We start from the raw sequence: 18,668 nt of genomic DNA on the forward strand, positions 1-18,668 counted from the left end.
AACTCTATTCTACCAGCATTCACTCATTCGGGGGGTAGTTGTGGCATAGTAGTAGACCAGATGGTTGGCTTGGATATCTTTGTATGGACTTTGGCCACCCTCTCTGTACTTCTATGATCGCACTCGTCATGGCTATAAATAATATGCTTTTGAATTATAGCCACCTTTGTACACAGTTTTTTGTGGGTTCCACAACTAAACAAAAGGTGGGCATCTTTCCAATGGATCTGGCCGCTCAACCATTCTGCAGAGACAAATCGCCCGACGAAAATCAAATCAATGGTGACATATACAATCTTCAGAAGAGAAAATCGGGATCCTACTCCCGCTCTACAGTATTCTCCAAATCATCCCGTACTTTTCGATCATCCCGGGCAGGTTTCCAACCTGTGCCCGCCTGGGCGACCGTTGCTACCAGGGCCAGAACACAGCTACCCAGCAGTAGCGTTTTAACCGCTTGTTCATAGCTCTGTATCGCGACTAATCTTTTAGCTCCAGTTAAACCCTTTACCATGGCCGGGCTCCCGAGCAGCTTGCGGATAAGTTCATCCTGTTCTGGTAGACCATGGGCTGCGAAGCCGGTCTTCAAGCTCGATTTCAACTCGCGTTGGAAGAATCCTCCGCCAATGGCAGAGCCGAAGCTTCCTGCAAATCCTCTCGACATAGCGATCAGGGCGCTTACGACATAATGCACGTCTGGTCTCGTGAGGTGCAGTAGATGAGATAAGCTGTAGTTCATCAAAGCGCCAGCCGCAAGGCCGTTAGAGAATGTCACGGCCAGATAGGCGATAGTAGGCGAAGAAGGTGTTGAGAGAACTGCGAGGACGAGATTTGCTAGTGCAAACGACAAGAATACGATGATATTCGAACTATTTGTGTTTGAAGAACGAATCAGCAGGGTTTGTGGTGGTAGGGCTTATGTCGGAAACACTCACATATAGTAACTGCCGGTTTTACGAATATGCAACCAGCCTACGAGGAGACCCCCAAGTCCGAATCCAGCATTTGTCGGCACTAAAATCAAGCCAGCAGAGGCAGGGGACCAGTTTCGGACGACCATTGCGTACACGGGTGTGAAGAAGAGAACTGACCAGCGAGCCATCATTGAAGCAAGGCCCGAGAGACAGGTCAAAACAACACTTCGCATGCCAAGGACCTCCACCGGAATTATGGGCTCCGACGTGAATCGGGATTCAATCAGCAAGAATACGGCGAAGGGGACGGCAGACAAGATCAACGGCGCAAGTTGAATCTCTGGTGATGCAAGGCTAAAGAGCAGCAAAAATACGGAAATACTCTATGGAAAGTCAGTGAATATCACCACATCAGCTCGGCAATATGTCCTTACCAAGGCTAAGGCTCCGCCGTAGTCAACTTTGGCCAGTTTCCGCACCAAGGCACGACCCCAAAGGGGCTCATCGTCAGTTGGGCTGGAGGGAATGGCAAAGTACTGAATCGGGCCCAGAATGAAGCAAAGCGGCGCTTGGAACCAGAAGATAATGCGCTGGGAGGATCTTTAGTTGGGGTTGTCCTTGTGAGGTAGTATTAGGGCAACATACCCATCCAAAAGCTGGCGTCAGTAATCCGGCCAGCACCGCGCCGGTAGAGACACCGGTCGTCATTCCCACATTGATCAGCCCAATGTATAGCCCTCTCCGCTTTTTGCTAGTCAAGTCAAGGGTAAGAATTATTGTTGTAACCATTATACCCCCGCCGCCGCATCCAGTCAGTGCCCGCCCTAAAAGGAAGACGGCTAGATTCTTAGCTGCTGCGGTGATAAAAAGGCCTATTGATAGGAGCACGCAGGAGAAGAGGACGTATACACGGGGGGTAAATATCTGAGAAAGCCGACCCGCGAGTGGAGTGACACTAGACATTGCAATCTACCGACAAAAGGCGGGTTAACACAAAGACGTTGTATAAGCCCTCACGATGAGCTTAAACATACTAGATAAGCTGAAGTAAACCATGTTGTTTCTGAAAACGCATCTAGATCTGCTGCAATATCCGACTGTGCCGTTGTCATCATGGACATGTTGGTAGCTATGAACGGGCTCAGTCATTTGCAGCCCCAAGGTGGTTGCATGCTAAGTCGGGAGTACCTTGTGTGAAGAGGAGAAGTCCCATTGCCGAAACAATTGTAAAACCTCTAGTAAATGAGATAGGGACATTGCTCTCGTCCAACTCGGTGGGTGAATTATTAAGGAGAGGCGTTACCTCCGAGGGCAATTCCTCCGTATGCTGTTCGACAACCATAGTGCAGGTGTATGGAGGACTAGAAGGTTGGTATGGAAAGGATCTCGAATTTCCCCCCGCTTCGGCACATTTCACTGTCAATTGGGATGACGTGCAACAAGAGGATTTAAACGTGCTACTCTGGGGAAATATGCACGGGGACATAAATAAGCACGAGTGGATGGCGCCGGATAAGCATTTATAATCAGGGCCAGAGATAAGATAATCAATGATATCAGCTACGGGGGTTCACAGATGCCAAGATAATACAATGTAGAAGAGAAAAAGACACATGTCACTGGAACAAGGTCGGCTGGATTGGTAAGGGGAAAAAAAATAGAAAGTTTAATAATGAAGGAAAGAAAAAGGATAAGAGAAAGAGAAGAACGGGGAAATCTAAAGGTGCGATCCTTGGAACAATGGATAAGAACGTATGTAGGAAAAGAAAAAAGCAATGACCAGACTGGGGCTCGATCCCAGGACCTTATCGGTGTTAACGATACGTGATAACCAACTACACCATCCGGCCAACTGTTGGGAAACAGATAGTAACTAAAATATATTAGGCTAAAAAACAGTTATACAGATGTTCCACTGTCGCGATTTTTCAACTTAAGTTTTTATGATCATTATAGAAGATAGAGGGGGGTTTTCTTGTAAGGTATACATATTAAGCATATACTATTGGTTATATATGACTAGAAGTCTAAATAAAATGCTCTGTGAGATGGCGACTAGTGATCTTCTACAGAGCCGTGATCGCTACTCGAAGATATATATCTTCCCACAGCCTAGCCCGCTGTATTCTGCAGTTGCCAGGATCAACATGACAGAAACTCGATAATGCCGACACAATAACCAAAGCCTAAGCATACATAGCATATTACATCCAAGGATCGTATACATCATCAGAAATCTGTGGCTCGCTGGTTAGAATATGCCTCTCTTGAAGTCTTGATAGGATTCCTGCCTGGGTGCCTGACAGTGTCTTGGCGGTAAGTCGACGATGTTCCACAGATTTTCTCCGCAACCATCGCGACCATCTCATCGTTTTTGCGACTTGCTACGCATTCACACGTCCACATTACCAACTACTGAATTTCTACCGCTCTACAATTCATCAAAATGCCCCGTGCTGTTCGAGGTATGTGCACTCTGCTTCTATTTTCCCCTGCGGCCGAGCTAACATGCGTCTCCGACAGGAGTCCTGATCGAATGTGATCCGTCCGTGAAAGCGATTATCCTGAAGTACGATGAAGAAAGACATGACTACATTGTGGAGGACCTGGATGATGACCGCCACCTGGTTATCAAGGAGAGCCAACTGCAGAACCTGAAGATCCGGCTGGGAAGGGTATGTCTCAGAAGACGGCTGGGTTGGCCACTATACTGACGATAACACGTAGGAACTTGATGAAAAGGTCATGCAACCCGACGAGTCGGAATCCGATGAATGAATTTCCTGGATGTTTCGATATATTTCCATCCTATCATATCCACACAGACGCCATCCTTTCGTCGTTACGCTCCGAGGGGACAAGGAGGGTCTGAAGCATTGTACAACGGCAGCGCGACTGTTCTACGACTACCAACGATCGAAAGAGAACATCGCCACACGTTGAAATCACGAGTTGCCATGTATACTCATTGTGTAATTGGCCAATGACTCGGCCTGGTCAACACCGTTGATACCCAAGGGAGGTTTGGTCCAGGGAAGTGGCAAAGATAGGTTCTGTGCTTCTTATCGTATTGTCTAAGATCGGCATCAAGAGAGAAGTAGAGGAGCTTCAAGGTATGCCAATAGCACTGGATGTTACTTGGTTGTTATTTGATTAGTGCTCGCATGGAATTGGTTCATGTATAGAAAATTCTTCTATAGGGTTGACTTGGCATGGACTTCCCTGCTTTTCAGCCCTTTGGAAGTGTCCAGAACCTTGTCAGGAGTGCGAAAGGTGTATAGTATTTTCTAGATATCCAAGTTATGAATCACTATCTGGAGGTCTAACAGCCAATCAGACTGGGTCGCGCTGCAGACGTCGTATGATTGAAGGTGCGAGCTATCCAAGGTTCAAGGTTCTAGCCGGACGGAGACTCCACCTGGGGAAGCGCGGTTGTGCCAACGGCGATCGCCATCACGTGATTCATCGAAACGCCCAGAAGACTCCCGCACCAACCAGAGGCGTCCAGTGGAAGCTCGAAAGGTCTCGACACCTCAGGCACCATCCGGGGTCATCCAGAAGTGATGCCACCAGCACGTCAGCTGCTGGTGAATCGCAGTTTCTGGAACATGGCCGACAAGAGATATAAGGGGGCACAAGGCCTCGTCAAATTGCACTTCTTTTCATCAGAACAACAACAATCAAACACAAGAACACAACAGCAATCGACTACAAATCGAATACTTCTTCCACTACTACTTCTATCAAAACATACCTGCCTCTACTTTTCTAAACACTCTACCTCAACACACGACCAAAATGTCTCTCTTCAGAACCATGCCCACCGCTGGTGACTTCTCCCCTCTCTTCCGTCTCTTGGACGACTACGACACCCACCGCCAGAGCCGTGGTCAGGTTTCTAGCGTGCGCTCCTTCGCACCTCGCTTCGACGTCCGCGAGACTGACGATGCCTACCACTTTGATGGTGAACTCCCTGGCATTGCTCAGAAGGACATCGACATTGAATTCTCTGACCCACAGACCCTCGTGATCAAGGGTCGCACTGAGCGCGAATACCACACTCCCGAGGCTGGCGAAACCAAGGAGGGTGAGAGCAAGGAAGTGACCAAGAGGGAGAACGGGAACAAGCCTCGCTACTGGGTTAGCGAGCGCTCCGTTGGCGAATTCCACCGCACCTTCACCTTCCCGTCTCGCGTCGACCAGGAAAACGTCAAGGCCAGCCTTAAGAACGGCATCCTCTCCTTGGTCGTGCCCAAGGCTGCTGCTTACACCGGCAAGAAGATCACCATCGAGTAAACGAGCTGCGGGATGAGACGAGTTACGACCTTGCATGGGAGTTAAGCAATCAGTTCGAACGGCGTCAACAGTGATATTTTCTTTATCGACTTTCGACTCTAATCGACAAAAGAAAAAAAAAAAAAAATCTTTTGCTACCTCAGTCGTTGAAGTTGAAGAAGTTGATTCGTTTTCATTCCTTACTCTGGAGCGCGATTGCGGTGGATGATGGATGTGCTGGCATTTCTTAATTCTGCCTCTTTGTATTTATCAGTTCCATGCCTTAATTAATGATTCACCTGAACCTTACTTTCCAGTAAATTTCTATAAACGTAGCAACACAAGCCATACAGTAGTCTTTAAACGAAATACAAACACGTGACTAAGCCATGTAAATGCCAAGCCGTACAAATGATTAGTTATGCTATCAAATGACATCATGTGAATTTCCCCTCCCAATTCAACTCCATGAAGGTCAACAACATCAGACACAATGTATATACATATATAAACATAAAGATCAACCTACTAAATGTGACAGACACCATGAGGACTTATATTTCGTCTACTGAATTGAGTAATAGCCTGAAGTATGTCTGGAATGCCCGATCCATGGATGTGACACTTGAAACCTTGACCAGTTCCGCGAACCGAGGCACGTGAAGCTCAACCGACGGTTTATCAGATCAGATCAGAGATCATAGTCCTATTCATTCCACGTCCTCCAATTCCTCCCCTGTACATATTCACATTGTTGTACATATCAGTATACTGGCATTATACATACCATCGACAATCAATAATACTCCGTTGTACAGTCCAACAAGCAACTCAGTCTACCATCCCTACCTTCAGTATTACCAACAACACCAAAAACCAACATATACACAGAAACCAGATCAGCAATCCAAAATGACGAACCCCACCCTAACCCCCAAATACTTCAACCTAACCTACCCCCAAGAATATGTCGCGCACGTCGAAATCAACCGCGCTGACAAAATGAACTCCTTCTTTGAAGCGTAACCTCAACCCACCCCCTACCTATACCCCAACGCCTTAAAAACCCCCGAAACTAACAAGACATGTGATAAAAAAAAAGAATGTGGCTCGAACTCCAGACAATCTTCAACCACCTCTCACACTCCCCAACCGTCAGAGCCATTATCCTCTCCGGCGCCGGCCCCAAAGCCTTCACAGCCGGATTGGACGTCAAAGCCGCCAGCCAGGGCCTCCTCTCCTCGGACGACAGTCAAACGGACCCAGCCCGCAAAGCCTTCCATCTGCGTCGCCACATCAGCTCCTTCCAAGATTGCATCTCGGCCATCGAGCGCTGCGAGAAACCCGTCATCGTGGCCATGCATGGCTTCTCCCTCGGTCTGGCGGTCGACATCGCCACGGCGGCGGATATCCGGCTCTGTGCTGCTGATACCAAGTTCGCCGTGAAGGAGGTGGATATTGGTCTTGCGGCGGATATTGGGACGTTGACTCGGTTGCCGAAGGTGGTGGGGAATTTCGGGTGGGTGAAGGAGGTGGCCCTGAGTGCGAGGATCTTTGGGGCCGAGGAGGCGCTGCGGGTTGGATTTGTTAGTCGGGTGTTTGGGGCTAAGGAGGAGGTTCTGAAGGGGGCGTTAGAGGTCGCTGGGTTGATTGCTAGTAAGAGTCCGGTTGCTGTGCATGGGACGAAGGATATTTTGAATTGGAGTCGGGATCGGAGTGTGGAGGATGGTAGGTTTTCTTCTCCTTTTACTCTCTCCTATTCTTTTTCTGGTGCTTGGCTGGGGGTTGGTTGAAGGTTGGGTAGGGTTTGCGAAGTGTGCTGACTCGATGTTTAGGTCTTCGGTATACGAGTGTGTGGAATAGTGCTGCGTTGCAGACAAAGGATGTCAGTGCGGCGTTGTTGTCGGGCATTCAGAAGAGGAAGCCTACGTTTGAGAAGTTGTAATTACCATCTAAACTACTGTAGATTCTATATATGGAGTATATTGGTTGCACTGGACAAGATAGTATTGTATCATACATAGACCCTATTGATTGATTGATTGATATCATATCCTACCCTCATAGCTAAACCTCTACTCATAAATGATCTACACCCCGTACAACACATAACTAACTATGTATCTCCAACCCCTCGGTCCAAAACACCCCGAACATCCACATCCCCGAACGCTAACCCGTTGGTGGAAAAAAAAAAAGCCAACCCTACCAACAATCCAAGGACCCTAAGAGAAGACCCAATAGCCGCAAAGCGGGGAAAGAAAAAGAGGCACCCCGGAGAGCACGTCACTTACGGAGTACACAATTCTTCACAGATCAGATAAGCTTCCCACGTTTTCCACAAATAAAATATGCGGGGAAGGGACGGGGCGTCTGTTCCCACAAATAGAACCGCGGGTAATCTATGCATGACGGAGAGGGGGGCTTGAAGGGATCGACCCCGAGTAACTTATGTACAGTGACGGAAGGACGGGGGTGGGGTTTGGCCTGCTGCGTTGTGTGTTTGGGGAAGGAGTGAGGGTCACAGACTATGAAACCTCCGTCGGTCCGTGGCTGATACGCTTTTTTTTGTACCTGAGATGGGGAATGTGGTGATTAGGGGTGTTTTTTTTTCTATTTCTATTTTATTTTTTATTTTTTTCTGTGGTCTACTGCTGGGTCTTTTTCCTGTTTGGGGTTATTCCTACCTAGATGCAGATATTCTGTGACAGAATTTTTTGCCCTTGGCTCTGGGTATAAATAGGTTGGAGCTGCTCGTGTGCTTATAGTTGATCGTTTATAGATTCTTCATTGTACTGCTATTTAATTGCAAAATATTACTATTTCCACCATGAGATCCATCCTCGTGCCCCTGTCCCTTCTTCCCAGCGTCCTGGGCGCTACCATCTACCTGGCTGGCGATTCGACCATGGCTGCAAGCGGTGGCGGGTCAGGTACCGATGGTGAGAATTCCCCGAACAGTACCGCATGTGGAATGTGAGCTGACAAACGTAGGATGGGGACAGTATGTCGACGACGTGTCTGTCACCGTCTCCAACAAAGCGATCGGCGGCCGTAGTGCCCGCTCCTATACCCGCGAAGGTCGCTTCGACGCCATCGCCGACGTCCTGCAAGAAGGTGACTACGTGGTGATCGAGTTCGGACACAACGACGGCGGCTCACTGAGCACCGACAATGGTCGCACCGACTGTCCCGGGACGGGCTCTGAGACGTGCGAGACCACCTACGACGGCCAAGCCGAAACCGTCCTCACCTTCCCGGCATACTTGGAGAACGCGGCCAAGACCTTCGTGGACAAAGGAGCCAAGGTTCTCATCTCGAGCCAGACCCCGAACAATGTCTGGGAGACGGGCGAGTATGCCTATTCGCCGTCTCGCTTTGTCGAGTACGCTCAATTGGCAGCCGAAACGGCCGGTGTGGACTATGTGGACCACGGCGCTTACGTGGCTGCCCGGTATGAGGCATTAGGCGCGGACACGGTCAACTCCTACTACCCCAATGACCACACCCATACCAGCCCGGAAGGGGCGCAGGTCGTGGCGGATGCATTCCTGAAAGCAGTGGCATGCAGTGATGCCGCGCTCAAGGATGTCTTGACCAGTACGGATTTCCCGGGCGACTGCCTGTAGATGGCAATGCTTGTGGCGAAATAGTTGTATTGGCAGGGAATAAGCTATTGCGTATTATGTATATAGTTCTCGATACCCACGTATCCAAATGGCAATATGGGTAAAGACAGATTCCAGATCCGTCGGCATTATAGGTACGCCCATGGTCTTCATAACATCGTATCGTGAAATAGATCTGAACCAACGTATAACCAAGATTACCTCAACTCCTCCAGCGATTTCTTGACGAAGCCACGGTTCTCGACCCGCTGGTAGTACTGAGCCAAGTTGCGATAGGCCTTCATTGAGAATGGCCCCCGGGCTTGTACAATCTCCCTCAAGACCGGCCAAAGCGCACAGTCGTCCAGCCCAAACGTGGGCCCATTCAGATAATACTTTCCAACCAGGGCCCGCTCCCATGTATCCAAAGCCCGCAGATGGCCCTCCTTTTCTTCTTTCTGATGCTCACGCCAGCTCTTCAGGAATTCGTCAATCTCCGCGAATCGATCACCCCCACGTAACGGCTCGACCCCGGGTCGGTTCAACTCCGTACAACGCCGTGCCAAGTGGGTTAGAATATTAATGTCCCCAGCAACTTTTGTGCCGTCCGTATCCACATACATAGGCCCGGCGTCCCTCTCGCTGCTGGGAGTCTCCAGATTGTATCGGATGCCCTGCTCGCTCAGACAGAGCAACACTCGCAGATTGGCCACAACATCTTCACCGGCCACGAGCTTGTTCGCCGACGCAGTGACGAAATTTACCCCATCGAACCCTGCCCCGTAGACGGCACCCCAGTCAAAGTCGATCGCGCGATTTTCTTCCCCGAATGCGCGAATGAGCCGCTCCGTCTCCGCGGGGTCGCCGTGGATCACAGCATTGGCCTGGTCCTGACTTTTGGACACAGCTCCCTGACCCCAGATCGTGTCGCCAGCAGGGTTCAAGAACGTGCCAATGTGGCGGAAGGTGAGCGAGATGCGCTCGCCCCCGTACGCTCGCTCTTCCATGGACTTCTCCGTGTCTGCGCGCTTGTCGGGACGAATGCCGTGGAGCCATCGCATATTGGTCTTCTCGCCTAAAATGAATAGAGATTCGTGGGGCATCGGCACCCGTTGTGTTGCTCGACTGGACTCCCCCTCTTCGGCCTCTGGGGATTGGGCTTTGCTGCGGAGGACCATCACCCGCTGCGCACCAAGACTGACATTGCAGATTGATGACCCCCGGACGATGTCCAGCGTCTTGTCCGAATGCTCTGAGATACGGTCTTGCCCGTCACGGTAGAGCTGAATGAGAACATGGTTCAGGGGATGCCGCAGGATGCGTTCCACGATCGTGCGTACTCGGTCCACCGTGGCCGTGAAAGGCTGCAATGGTGGCGATTCGTCGGCCGGGTGACGATAAATGGGGATCGAGCCATCCGACAGTGGTTGCCCTTGAACGGCGACGAGACGCGGAACCTCTCCGGACATGTGATACATTTTCTGCCAGGCTACCTCCGTGCGGATCTGTTCAAAAGCATTGGCGGGAAGATCCAAATCATAGACGATACGCGAATCGCCCTCCCCGATCGCATCCCCCGGTTTACGAATATCGCGTGAGGGTTTGGATTTCGTGCTTCGTCGGCTTTCGGTGGGCGACGTGGATCCGGTTTTCGGATCTACTCTCTGCGTCCGGCGCGCTTTCACGCGTGCCTTCTGCGCCTTCTCCGCCGCCCGAGTGTGGCGGGTGCGAGCCACCGAAGCCAGAATATCGTCATGATCTTCCAGCGGGTCTTCACCCAGGCCGGGGGCAAGGCCACGGGGCGGGACAAACCGCTCGATTGGTTCGGGTTCTTCCACTCGGGCCGGTTTGGCTGGCTTGACGTCAAGATCATCCATGACCCCTTCGATCCCGGAGGAGGTCGCATTCCGAACCGGCCTGTTCCCGCCTTTGCGTGCGATGGCGTCGGTTTCCTGCCAGTCGAGCTCTTCGTAGAGCTCCTCCGTCGTAATGCCATTGGCCCCGAATATGTCGGCCATGCGTCGCATTGCCTCTTCATAGCGGGGAAAGCTGCGGAAACCGAGGCAATCTTCGATCAAGGTGACCGAAAAGCCGTGCCGAACGGCATCGAGAGCGGTGGCATACACCGACGCGTTACACAGAGAACCGCATAGATACAATTCCGTCACAAAGCGAGTCCGGAGAGAAAGGATTAGGCCTGGATTTTGCAAGGCGGAGTAGTCGGATTTGTCCACCAGGGTGTCCGACTCGGCATCAATGGCGGCTAAAATAGGCGCGGGGAACTGTGCGCCTGGCGTCTGTGGGCGACAACATTTGAATGTTTCGCTCGACAGAAAAGCCTCCTCATCCACGGGGCCTTGGGGATCTACGCTGGTTGGGCCTGGGGGTTTATCCGACCGAGGTCGTTTGGTCGCCGGTTCGGGGGCCAACACGACATATTCCTGCTCGTCTGGGGTGACCCATGGTCGACACGACTCAAATTGCGTGCGTACCCAGATCACTTCGCCAGTACGACGGAAAGCGCTCGCCAACTGGGGGAGGATTTCTAGAAACTCGGCGGTGTTTGGAACATGCAGAGCTCCCGACGGTCGCACAAAGTCATTTTGAAAGTCCAGGAGAAGCAACGCTTTCCGCGTTTGGATGATTGGTATATTACCGAGTCGGGATAAGTAAGTCATGGTCAACACATAGCGAGGAACGGGGGGGTTTTAAAAAATAGGGAATAAATAGTCAGAATGATAAAAGACAATACTATTGCCAGATCACACCCAAGTTACCCACTAAGAAGAAAAGATCACGATGGGGAGTGGGGACTACCAGCTGCAAGCGGGAAAAGTTTAACAGCAAAGAGAAGTTCGTCGCGAATTCTGATGATATGGCCCGTTGGCGATGGTTTTGTGGAGAGTTACCGCCCGACACCTGAGGCACCGTGTGCGTTGGACTGTTTTGGGGTTAGTGCATGGACCATTGAATCTTCGTTAGTACAAACATTGAGACTCGAGAGACAAAGAACGTGGGGTAATAGGATACGTTGTGTGAGGTTCGAGATCGGAGATTCTAGCCCATGACTCACCACGTTGTATCAGGGGTCTTTCTGTCATAGAATAGACTATTGTTTCGACTTCGGGGGCAGACCAAGTCCAAGCGTTCCACGGAAACGAGTTGCGGATGATACGAAGTAGACTTGATGACTACAAGGAAGACTTCCCCAAGACAAAAACGGCCCCGATTGAGGGCTGACATAATCCCGCTCGTCCCTCTCCCAGCCAATCAGAGAGCTCCCAATCCGACATCGGCCGGGGAGGTCAGCAGCAACTCCGGATCACGTGTTTCCCCGACGACCGCAGCTACCAGCTTAAAATGCGAGTCACTTCCACCTCCAGCTCTCCTCTTTCTCTCTTCTTCCCCATCTCTTTTTCTATCAATTCCATTCCAATCTCCCCTCTTTCCCTCACTCCTCCTTCCTTCTCCTCAATTCCTCCATATCAATTCACAATGGCTGCTCGTGGACTCCCCCGCGCCCTCCGCCTGGCCCGTGTTGCCGCTCCTCGCTCCGTCGTCTCCGCTGCCCTCCCTCGTCCCGCTCTGGCTAAGGCTGCTGCCAATGCCCTCCCCCGTGTGACTCTGTCCTCCACCCCCGTCCGTGGTGTCAAGAACATCTCTTTCGCTGGTCACGAGGAGACCGTCTACGAGCGTGAGGACTGGCCCCGTGAGAAGCTCCAGGAATACTTCAAGAATGACACTCTGGCCCTTATCGGTTACGGTTCTCAGGGTCACGGTCAGGGTCTGAACCTCCGTGACCAGGGCCTCAACGTCATCGTTGGTGTCCGTAAGGATGGTGCTTCCTGGAAGGAGGCCATCCAGGACGGCTGGGTTCCCGGCAAGAACCTCTTCGACGTCAACACCGCCATCGAGAAGGGTTCCATCATCATGAACCTCCTCTCCGACGCTGCCCAGAGTGAGACCTGGCCCACCATCAAGCCCCTCATCACCAAGGGCAAGACCCTCTACTTCTCCCACGGTTTCTCCCCCGTCTTCAAGGAGCTCACCAAGGTCGACGTCCCCAAGGACGTTGACGTCATCCTCGTCGCCCCTAAGGGTTCCGGCCGTACCGTCCGCACTCTCTTCCGTGAGGGCCGTGGTATCAACTCCTCCATCGCCGTCTACCAGGACGTCACCGGCCAGGCCAAGGAGAAGGCCATCGCCATGGGTGTTGCCGTCGGTTCCGGTTACCTCTACGAGACCACCTTCGAGAAGGAGGTCTACTCTGACCTCTATGGTGAGCGTGGTTGCTTGATGGGTGGTATCCACGGTATGTTCCTCGCCCAGTACGAGGTCCTCCGTGAGCGTGGCCACAGCCCCTCTGAGGCCTTCAACGAGACCGTTGAGGAGGCCACCCAGTCTCTCTACCCCTTGATTGGTGCCAACGGCATGGACTGGATGTACGCTGCCTGCTCCACCACCGCCCGTCGTGGTGCCATCGACTGGTCCAGCCGCTTCAAGGACAACCTCAAGCCCCTCTTCAATGAGCTCTACGACAGCGTGCGTGACGGCACCGAGACCCAGCGTTCTCTGGACTACAACTCCCAGAAGGACTACCGCGAGAAGTACGAGAAGGAGATGCAGGAAATCCGTGATCTCGAGATCTGGCGCGCTGGAAAGGCCGTTCGCTCCCTTCGCCCTGAGAACCAGAAGTAAATGTAATGTGCATTGGGATTTGGGAAAAGTTATGACTGTATCATGATGCCTTGTTATATTTCAGTTAATTAATTTCATTATACCACGTTCAAGCAATATCTGAGCATTCGTCGTAAGAGTGTCGTGTAGGGGAATCAATTCCTCAGTAAGACTGATATAAGACTTGGGACATCTCGTCGACCCTTTTGAATATCTTCCCCTAAACAGCTGGCAGGAACCTATCAACAGCACATCAACACAGAGGATCATTTTCTTATTCTGAAAACCTCACGATTTCTTTTAATTTCAACGAAGGAAACTTATAAATCGACATGACGATGCAATAGAGCTGTGCTTCAAGTGAAATAACCACCGATCTCCCTTATTTCACCACTTGCAGACAGAAGGGATCCAAAACACAGCAATGCATGAACGAAACCCAACTACCTTGATAATAATACATGAGAACGGAGTAGAAGTTAGTCGTTCCATTCATTCTCTTCATACCAGAGCCCTTCACGATCAAGACTTCAAACGAAATCAAAAGCAGCCATAGTGGATTAAGTTAAACCCAACAACCATGATCTATACAACTAGTGCAGTACAACCTGCCATAGACGAAGTAAGGTGTATATTAAAGCCCACGCTACGACCAATGGGATAAAGTATAAGCTTAGATGCAGATCGTGCATGCCGAGTAGTTTCAATCTAAGTGTGATCCAATAGAAGCTGGCTATTCCCTACTAGTTGCTCCTCTAGTGACCTTATCTTTCCAGGGGCTTTAGATTAGGTTCTGAATAAGCACCTTACTTGGACAAGCTGTCTGAAAGTCAAGAATAGTAACTGGCCCCCGAGGGCTCCACAATCGTGCGTTGTTGATATACTCGGTAACAGGCCTCCTGTGTACTTTTGGAATCTTCAATTATATCCGACAGTGGTTTGCAATGACTTTGTTCTTTGTATACTTCTGCTTTCTGTTGCGGAATTATGGTGTTGTAAATTTATAAAGGGCTAGCGAGCAAAACCGACATAAGTGCCTGTTGGTTAGACTACCACTGCCAGTACGAACATTGTGTGTCCACTTCAATCCGACTCAATGCTCTATAATCCGAGCACTGAGAGATGGTAGGAAGTATTATCTTACACCCAAGGGCGTACGGGGTGATTTGAGAACGTATTCTTACAGCTTAATCCCCGCACTAAAAGATAAGACTACGATACTAAGGCTGAGGCTTGGTACTATGCTCCCGTATATAAGCCTACATTCAGACCGGGCAAGTCAGGCACTATGAGAGTTATAGACAGTTGGAGCGTCAGAAAAGGTTGGGTTATTATTAGAGGTTGGGTAGTTTTATTTCTATTCCTCTCAAAATTTAGTACATGGTATCTCACTATCTAAACACGAATGACAGTTCCATTCTCCTTCCGAACAAAGTCCAAAAAGACCTTCAGCTCGGGGCTATGCGCATGGTTGACCACAAACACAGCCGGTTTTCCATATGGCGCATCAACACGCACGGTTTGTCCCGCGTGGTACGTTTTGCCAGACCAGACATGGGTGTAAGTGCGGTTTCTGTCAGTGCCGGGCAGGTACACATTCAACTTCGTAGTTTGGGGATCCAAGACGGGAGCAACGTAAAGGTCAGCGCCGAGATAGAAGCTCTGGTAGCTAATCTGGCGGGCCTTGGAATCTTCCGGGTGGTAAAGGACTGGCATTCTCAGAAGAGGCCAGCCGCGGGTTTTGCTTTCATTGTTCAGAATTTGACGGCGGTAGGGACCGAGACTCTTGAACATCCGGGCGTTGTATGCGTAGTAGGAGTATGTGGAGCTATTGGTGTAGAACTGGGCGTTGACCTCGGGCACGTTGCCTTCGTGAGATCGGAAGACAGCGCTGGAAACGGCGGCCAGTTCTCCCCACCGTCCTAGGATCTCTGCTGAACGCCCAATGGCGCCGGATGAGTTTGCTACGGTAGGTGGGTGGAAGGCGGTGGTATAACCACCGAGGTCAGAGTGGCTCTGGGCATAGCCAGAAATACCCATTTGGCCCATGATAGTCACGGCAGATTTGATGCCGTCATTGACGCCCCAGACAGTAGTTTGATCTCCAACCCAGAACAGGTTCAGGTGGCGATTAGAGCCCAGCGAGGCAGAACGGTGGAATGTGACCATCTCATCGAACAGGGGCATTTCTTTGGCAACGGAGCGCTGGAAGATAGCCCAGTCACGAGGGTATTGGTTGTGGTAGAAATAAGCATCGGAAGAGATGTTGGCGAGCTTGGTGTCTGGAGTGATGGGAGTGTACTCTCCGAAATCCCACATGACACCGGAGATGTTGGCGTTCCAAACTTGTGTGCGGAGGACATCGGCAAACCACGTGCGTGTCTTCTCGTTAGTAAGATCCAAAATACCAGCCTGGATTCCCTTGCCACTGGAGATGATAGCGGTGCTGTTCGTGGTCGAATTTTGCACCATATATCCACCCTTGGTGGCCTCGAGGAAGAGATTGCGACGGTAACCATCGGTCTTAGAGCTAACATTGGCGACGAATGGATTGATATAGGCCATGGTCTTAACGCCATATTCTTCACGAAGATCCTGCACGAATTCAGTCCAGGTTGGGTACAGTTTGCTGTCGGATTCCCAGTTCCACCAGAGACGAGAAATTTGCATGTTGCCGTATGGTGCCTCTTGGGTGTGAGTGCCAGACCTACAGATGTTAGCGAAGTTTTGTCAACAGATTCGATCCATCGAAGAACATACCAATCTTGAAGCCACACTGCCGCAACAGGGCAATTCCGCTTCAAACCTTCTTTCACAATGCGCTCCACCTTCTCCTGTCCGCCTTGAATACCCAAGATGGCGCCGTTATCGACCCACTCGGGCAAGGTAGGCATCTTGCCAACATAGTCGGTGAGCATTGTGATGGCATTGAGCATATTATCCGCCTGCATGACGTGGCCGCCAACTGTCAGAGCATCGTATCTCACAGTCACAGCATTGGGCTTAGTGAAGTCGAATTCAGCAAAGGCAGTGTCTTCTTCCCTAAGGTAGAAGACTCTTGCAGCAGAGCTGATATATTGAGGGATGGCAGTATAGGTCGTGAATTCGTTTCCACCGCTGAACCAGCTCTGAGAATCTTCGAGTGCGGTGATGGGCTGATCGCCACGGCCCACACCTTGTTCACGGGAGAAGATGGGGATAGTCTGGTTCTTCATGGACGCAAAGGATGCCTGAGCACCTAGACCATAGAAGTCCTCCGATGCATCGGAGCCAAAGGTCACATACAGCTTTTCCATTGGAGAGGTGCGCTTGTGACCAGGCTCGACATTGATGTCGAAAGCCACACGATCCGGAAGGGCCTTCGGCACCCAGAAGTTCATGGTATACCCGACAGATTGGTCCCCACAGTGTTGCAAGTATCCCTGGATGGACACGTCCTTACCATTGATACTATCGTCACGCGGGGAGTGAGTGATCCCAGTGACATTTTGACCCTGGCAACGGTTGCGGTCAACGTTGGTATAGTTGAAGTTGCCATTCGCACCGACCCATTGGTCTTTCCCAGCACTTGCACTGAGGAAGTTCTGGCCGGGGACGGTAGCGAGCAGAGTCTTATTAGCCTGTACAATTGACAGTTGCTGGGAGCTCGACTGCCAATTGACTTCAATACCCTGTCCCAAAGTCCATGACGATCGCGACTCGCCTAAAGCGGCCAACGCAAATGCGCTGAAAGCGCCGAGATATGAGGAATAGGGCGGCATTGCTGCAAGCTGGCCAACAGACTATGAACTTCAGCCCAGAGGGACAGAGTCTTCAGTGGCACGCATGCTGGATTTTATGTCTTCCACGTCCCAGCATCGATGCTATCATGGCAAAATAAAATGCCGCAGTAAGTGGAGCGGTGCAACTACCGTCCGGCACCGTCATATACACGGTGCAGCGTAGTGCTTCTTGGCTTGAGTTAGCTTGTGCCATTCGAAATTTCCAACACGTTCGTTCTTATAAGCGATCTGGCTCACAATTCCACTATGTGGAACCAATCGGCAAATTCTCCCGAATCATCGGGATGAAGACAAGCAAACGCCCAAACGGTGCCCAGCCGGGGTGTGGGTTTTTCTCCACAATTCTCAGCCCATAATCTGGAGGTTCTCCGCTTTCTCGTCGCTTGGGGTTGTTGAACTTAGTGAAAATTCTGTACAGAGTCATAGACCGACGGAAAAGGGAATGATCGACGTCCTTTTCCTGCATTGGAAATCTCTACGCTTTGGCTAAATGAACAGCGATTAATCTCAATCCTCTCCGGATAATTGCATTTCACACGTGACGTCATAGACATATACGTACTTCAATGACCCACCGATACAGCGAGAATTGCTGCCTTGAAGGCTTGCCAGTTGAAGAACATAGCTTGTGCTGTTGTGTGTGTGATAACTCTGGCCAAACCAGCCGTTGTCAGAAGGGACTACCTTTACTCTTCCCCCGCATAGATCCTTTACTGGACGAGGCAGGAAGCGTGAGATCAGTACATCGGTGCGGGTTTGCCATCCATTACTATTCTTAACTGGAGAAATGTCAAGTCCTCTCTGCTCCGTATAACCCAGTACTTAGGGCAACCTAGTACATACGACCATAGGGTGTGGAGAACAGGGCTTCCCGTCCGCTCAGCCGTACTTAAGCCACACGCCGGGAGGTTAGTAGTTGGGTGGGTGACCACCAGCGAATCCCTCCTGTTGTATGTTTTTGTTCAACTTTCTCTTTTAAAATTTATTATCTTGTAGTCCTGGTTAGTAGTGGTGCTTTGTCTTCACCGAAATCTCACCGTTCTTATCCTAACCATAATGAGACTTAACTATTAACCCCATCTTACACATACCCAGTCGTCAGATAAAACTGTTAACTAGGTGGAAAATCTAATGATGGGCAGTAGATCCCAATTCCTGGACTAGATATATCTCTATGAAACTCAGATTCAATCCTGCAGGAAGAAGCTTCAAACATTCATGGTTAACTCAGAAGTATTATGGCTGAGGCAACATAGATGACATACCTCGCAGATTTTGACGTCCCAAAACTCCGCTCACAAATTACATTACCCATCTATTCCATCTATCGTCTTCATAGATTGACGACCCAGTGGGCTAAAGTACACTTACTGGTCAAAAGGTGATCGGGTGTTAGACCAAATGCTAGACCA

General features: G+C 50.5%; 9 protein-coding genes and 1 non-coding gene across 10 annotated transcripts; 5 read left to right on the plus strand and 5 right to left on the minus strand.

Moving 5' to 3' along the window:
* Positions 1-319: 319 nt before the first annotated feature.
* Positions 320-2,256, minus strand: BDV27DRAFT_155503 (putative MFS multidrug transporter; the record flags this gene model as incomplete). Its single annotated transcript, XM_032072156.1, has 6 exons — positions 320-869; positions 936-1,297; positions 1,349-1,504; positions 1,560-1,883; positions 1,949-2,043; positions 2,103-2,256. The coding sequence occupies 6 exons, from the start codon at positions 2,254-2,256 to the stop codon at positions 320-322; spliced, it is 1,641 nt and encodes a 546-aa protein (XP_031929952.1).
* A 434-nt stretch (positions 2,257-2,690) lies between these two features.
* Positions 2,691-2,764, minus strand: BDV27DRAFT_t68. The gene has a single exon. It is a non-coding gene; the product is annotated as a tRNA-Val (tRNA).
* Positions 2,765-2,899: 135 nt separating this feature from the next.
* On the minus strand, positions 2,900-3,315 carry BDV27DRAFT_124719 (uncharacterized protein). The gene has a single exon (XM_032066149.1). The coding sequence runs from the start codon at positions 3,281-3,283 to the stop codon at positions 3,119-3,121; it is 165 nt and encodes a 54-aa protein (XP_031929953.1). The 5' UTR covers positions 3,284-3,315; the 3' UTR covers positions 2,900-3,118.
* tfb5 (TFIIH complex subunit TFB5) lies at positions 3,281-4,247 on the plus strand. The gene is made up of 3 exons (XM_032066150.1): positions 3,281-3,379; positions 3,438-3,589; positions 3,642-4,247. The coding sequence occupies exons 1-3, from the start codon at positions 3,361-3,363 to the stop codon at positions 3,690-3,692; spliced, it is 222 nt and encodes a 73-aa protein (XP_031929954.1). The 5' UTR covers positions 3,281-3,360; the 3' UTR covers positions 3,693-4,247.
* Positions 4,248-4,517: 270 nt separating this feature from the next.
* On the plus strand, positions 4,518-5,493 carry BDV27DRAFT_124722 (Hsp20/alpha crystallin family protein). Its single transcript, XM_032066151.1, has one exon. It carries the CDS (start codon positions 4,713-4,715, stop codon positions 5,208-5,210), a length of 498 nt encoding a protein of 165 aa, XP_031929955.1. The 5' UTR covers positions 4,518-4,712; the 3' UTR covers positions 5,211-5,493.
* Positions 5,494-5,785: 292 nt separating this feature from the next.
* Positions 5,786-7,189, plus strand: BDV27DRAFT_124725 (enoyl-CoA hydratase/isomerase family protein). The gene is made up of 3 exons (XM_032066152.1): positions 5,786-6,211; positions 6,292-6,917; positions 7,025-7,189. Exons 1-3 carry the CDS (start codon positions 6,102-6,104, stop codon positions 7,132-7,134), a joined length of 846 nt encoding a protein of 281 aa, XP_031929956.1. The 5' UTR covers positions 5,786-6,101; the 3' UTR covers positions 7,135-7,189.
* Positions 7,190-8,019: 830 nt separating this feature from the next.
* Positions 8,020-8,818, plus strand: BDV27DRAFT_155507 (rhamnogalacturonan acetylesterase RgaE; the record flags this gene model as incomplete). The annotated part of the gene is made up of 2 exons (XM_032072157.1): positions 8,020-8,131; positions 8,184-8,818. 2 exons carry the CDS (start codon positions 8,020-8,022, stop codon positions 8,816-8,818), a joined length of 747 nt encoding a protein of 248 aa, XP_031929957.1.
* A 98-nt stretch (positions 8,819-8,916) lies between these two features.
* Positions 8,917-11,588, minus strand: BDV27DRAFT_84562 (isochorismatase family protein family). Its single transcript, XM_032077759.1, has one exon. It carries the CDS (start codon positions 11,473-11,475, stop codon positions 9,016-9,018), a length of 2,460 nt encoding a protein of 819 aa, XP_031929958.1. The 5' UTR covers positions 11,476-11,588; the 3' UTR covers positions 8,917-9,015.
* Positions 11,589-12,214: 626 nt separating this feature from the next.
* On the plus strand, positions 12,215-13,591 carry BDV27DRAFT_124727 (Ketol-acid reductoisomerase). The gene has a single exon (XM_032066153.1). It carries the CDS (start codon positions 12,293-12,295, stop codon positions 13,493-13,495), a length of 1,203 nt encoding a protein of 400 aa, XP_031929959.1. The 5' UTR covers positions 12,215-12,292; the 3' UTR covers positions 13,496-13,591.
* Positions 13,592-14,869: 1,278 nt separating this feature from the next.
* Positions 14,870-17,235, minus strand: BDV27DRAFT_170411 (glycosyl hydrolases family 31-domain-containing protein; the record flags this gene model as incomplete). The annotated part of the gene is made up of 2 exons (XM_032075291.1): positions 14,870-16,181; positions 16,235-17,235. The coding sequence occupies 2 exons, from the start codon at positions 17,233-17,235 to the stop codon at positions 14,870-14,872; spliced, it is 2,313 nt and encodes a 770-aa protein (XP_031929960.1).
* Positions 17,236-18,668: the final 1,433 nt, after the last annotated feature.

The sequence above is a fragment of the Aspergillus caelatus genome (assembly GCF_009193585.1).
Source record: "Aspergillus caelatus strain CBS 763.97 unplaced genomic scaffold BDV27scaffold_44, whole genome shotgun sequence".
Lineage (NCBI taxonomy): Eukaryota > Fungi > Ascomycota > Eurotiomycetes > Eurotiales > Aspergillaceae > Aspergillus > Aspergillus caelatus.

Bases quoted from the DNA above. Each gene is read 5' to 3' on its own strand.
- BDV27DRAFT_124719 (XM_032066149.1), bottom strand. From the start codon at position 3,283: ATGAGATGGTCGCGATGGTTGCGGAGAAAATCTGTGGAACATCGTCGA.
- tfb5 (XM_032066150.1), top strand. The intron at 3,590-3,641 runs GTATGTCTCAGA...GATAACACGTAG, and splicing joins TGAAGATCCGGCTGGGAAGG to GAACTTGATGAAAAGGTCAT.
- BDV27DRAFT_124722 (XM_032066151.1), top strand. From the start codon at position 4,713: ATGTCTCTCTTCAGAACCATGCCCACCGCTGGTGACTTCTCCCCTCTC.
- BDV27DRAFT_124725 (XM_032066152.1), top strand. From the start codon at position 6,102: ATGACGAACCCCACCCTAACCCCCAAATACTTCAACCTAACCTACCCC. The intron at 6,212-6,291 runs GTAACCTCAACC...ATAAAAAAAAAG, and splicing joins ATGAACTCCTTCTTTGAAGC to AATGTGGCTCGAACTCCAGA. The intron at 6,918-7,024 runs GTAGGTTTTCTT...CTCGATGTTTAG, and splicing joins GGATCGGAGTGTGGAGGATG to GTCTTCGGTATACGAGTGTG.
- BDV27DRAFT_84562 (XM_032077759.1), bottom strand. From the start codon at position 11,475: ATGACTTACTTATCCCGACTCGGTAATATACCAATCATCCAAACGCGG.
- BDV27DRAFT_124727 (XM_032066153.1), top strand. From the start codon at position 12,293: ATGGCTGCTCGTGGACTCCCCCGCGCCCTCCGCCTGGCCCGTGTTGCC.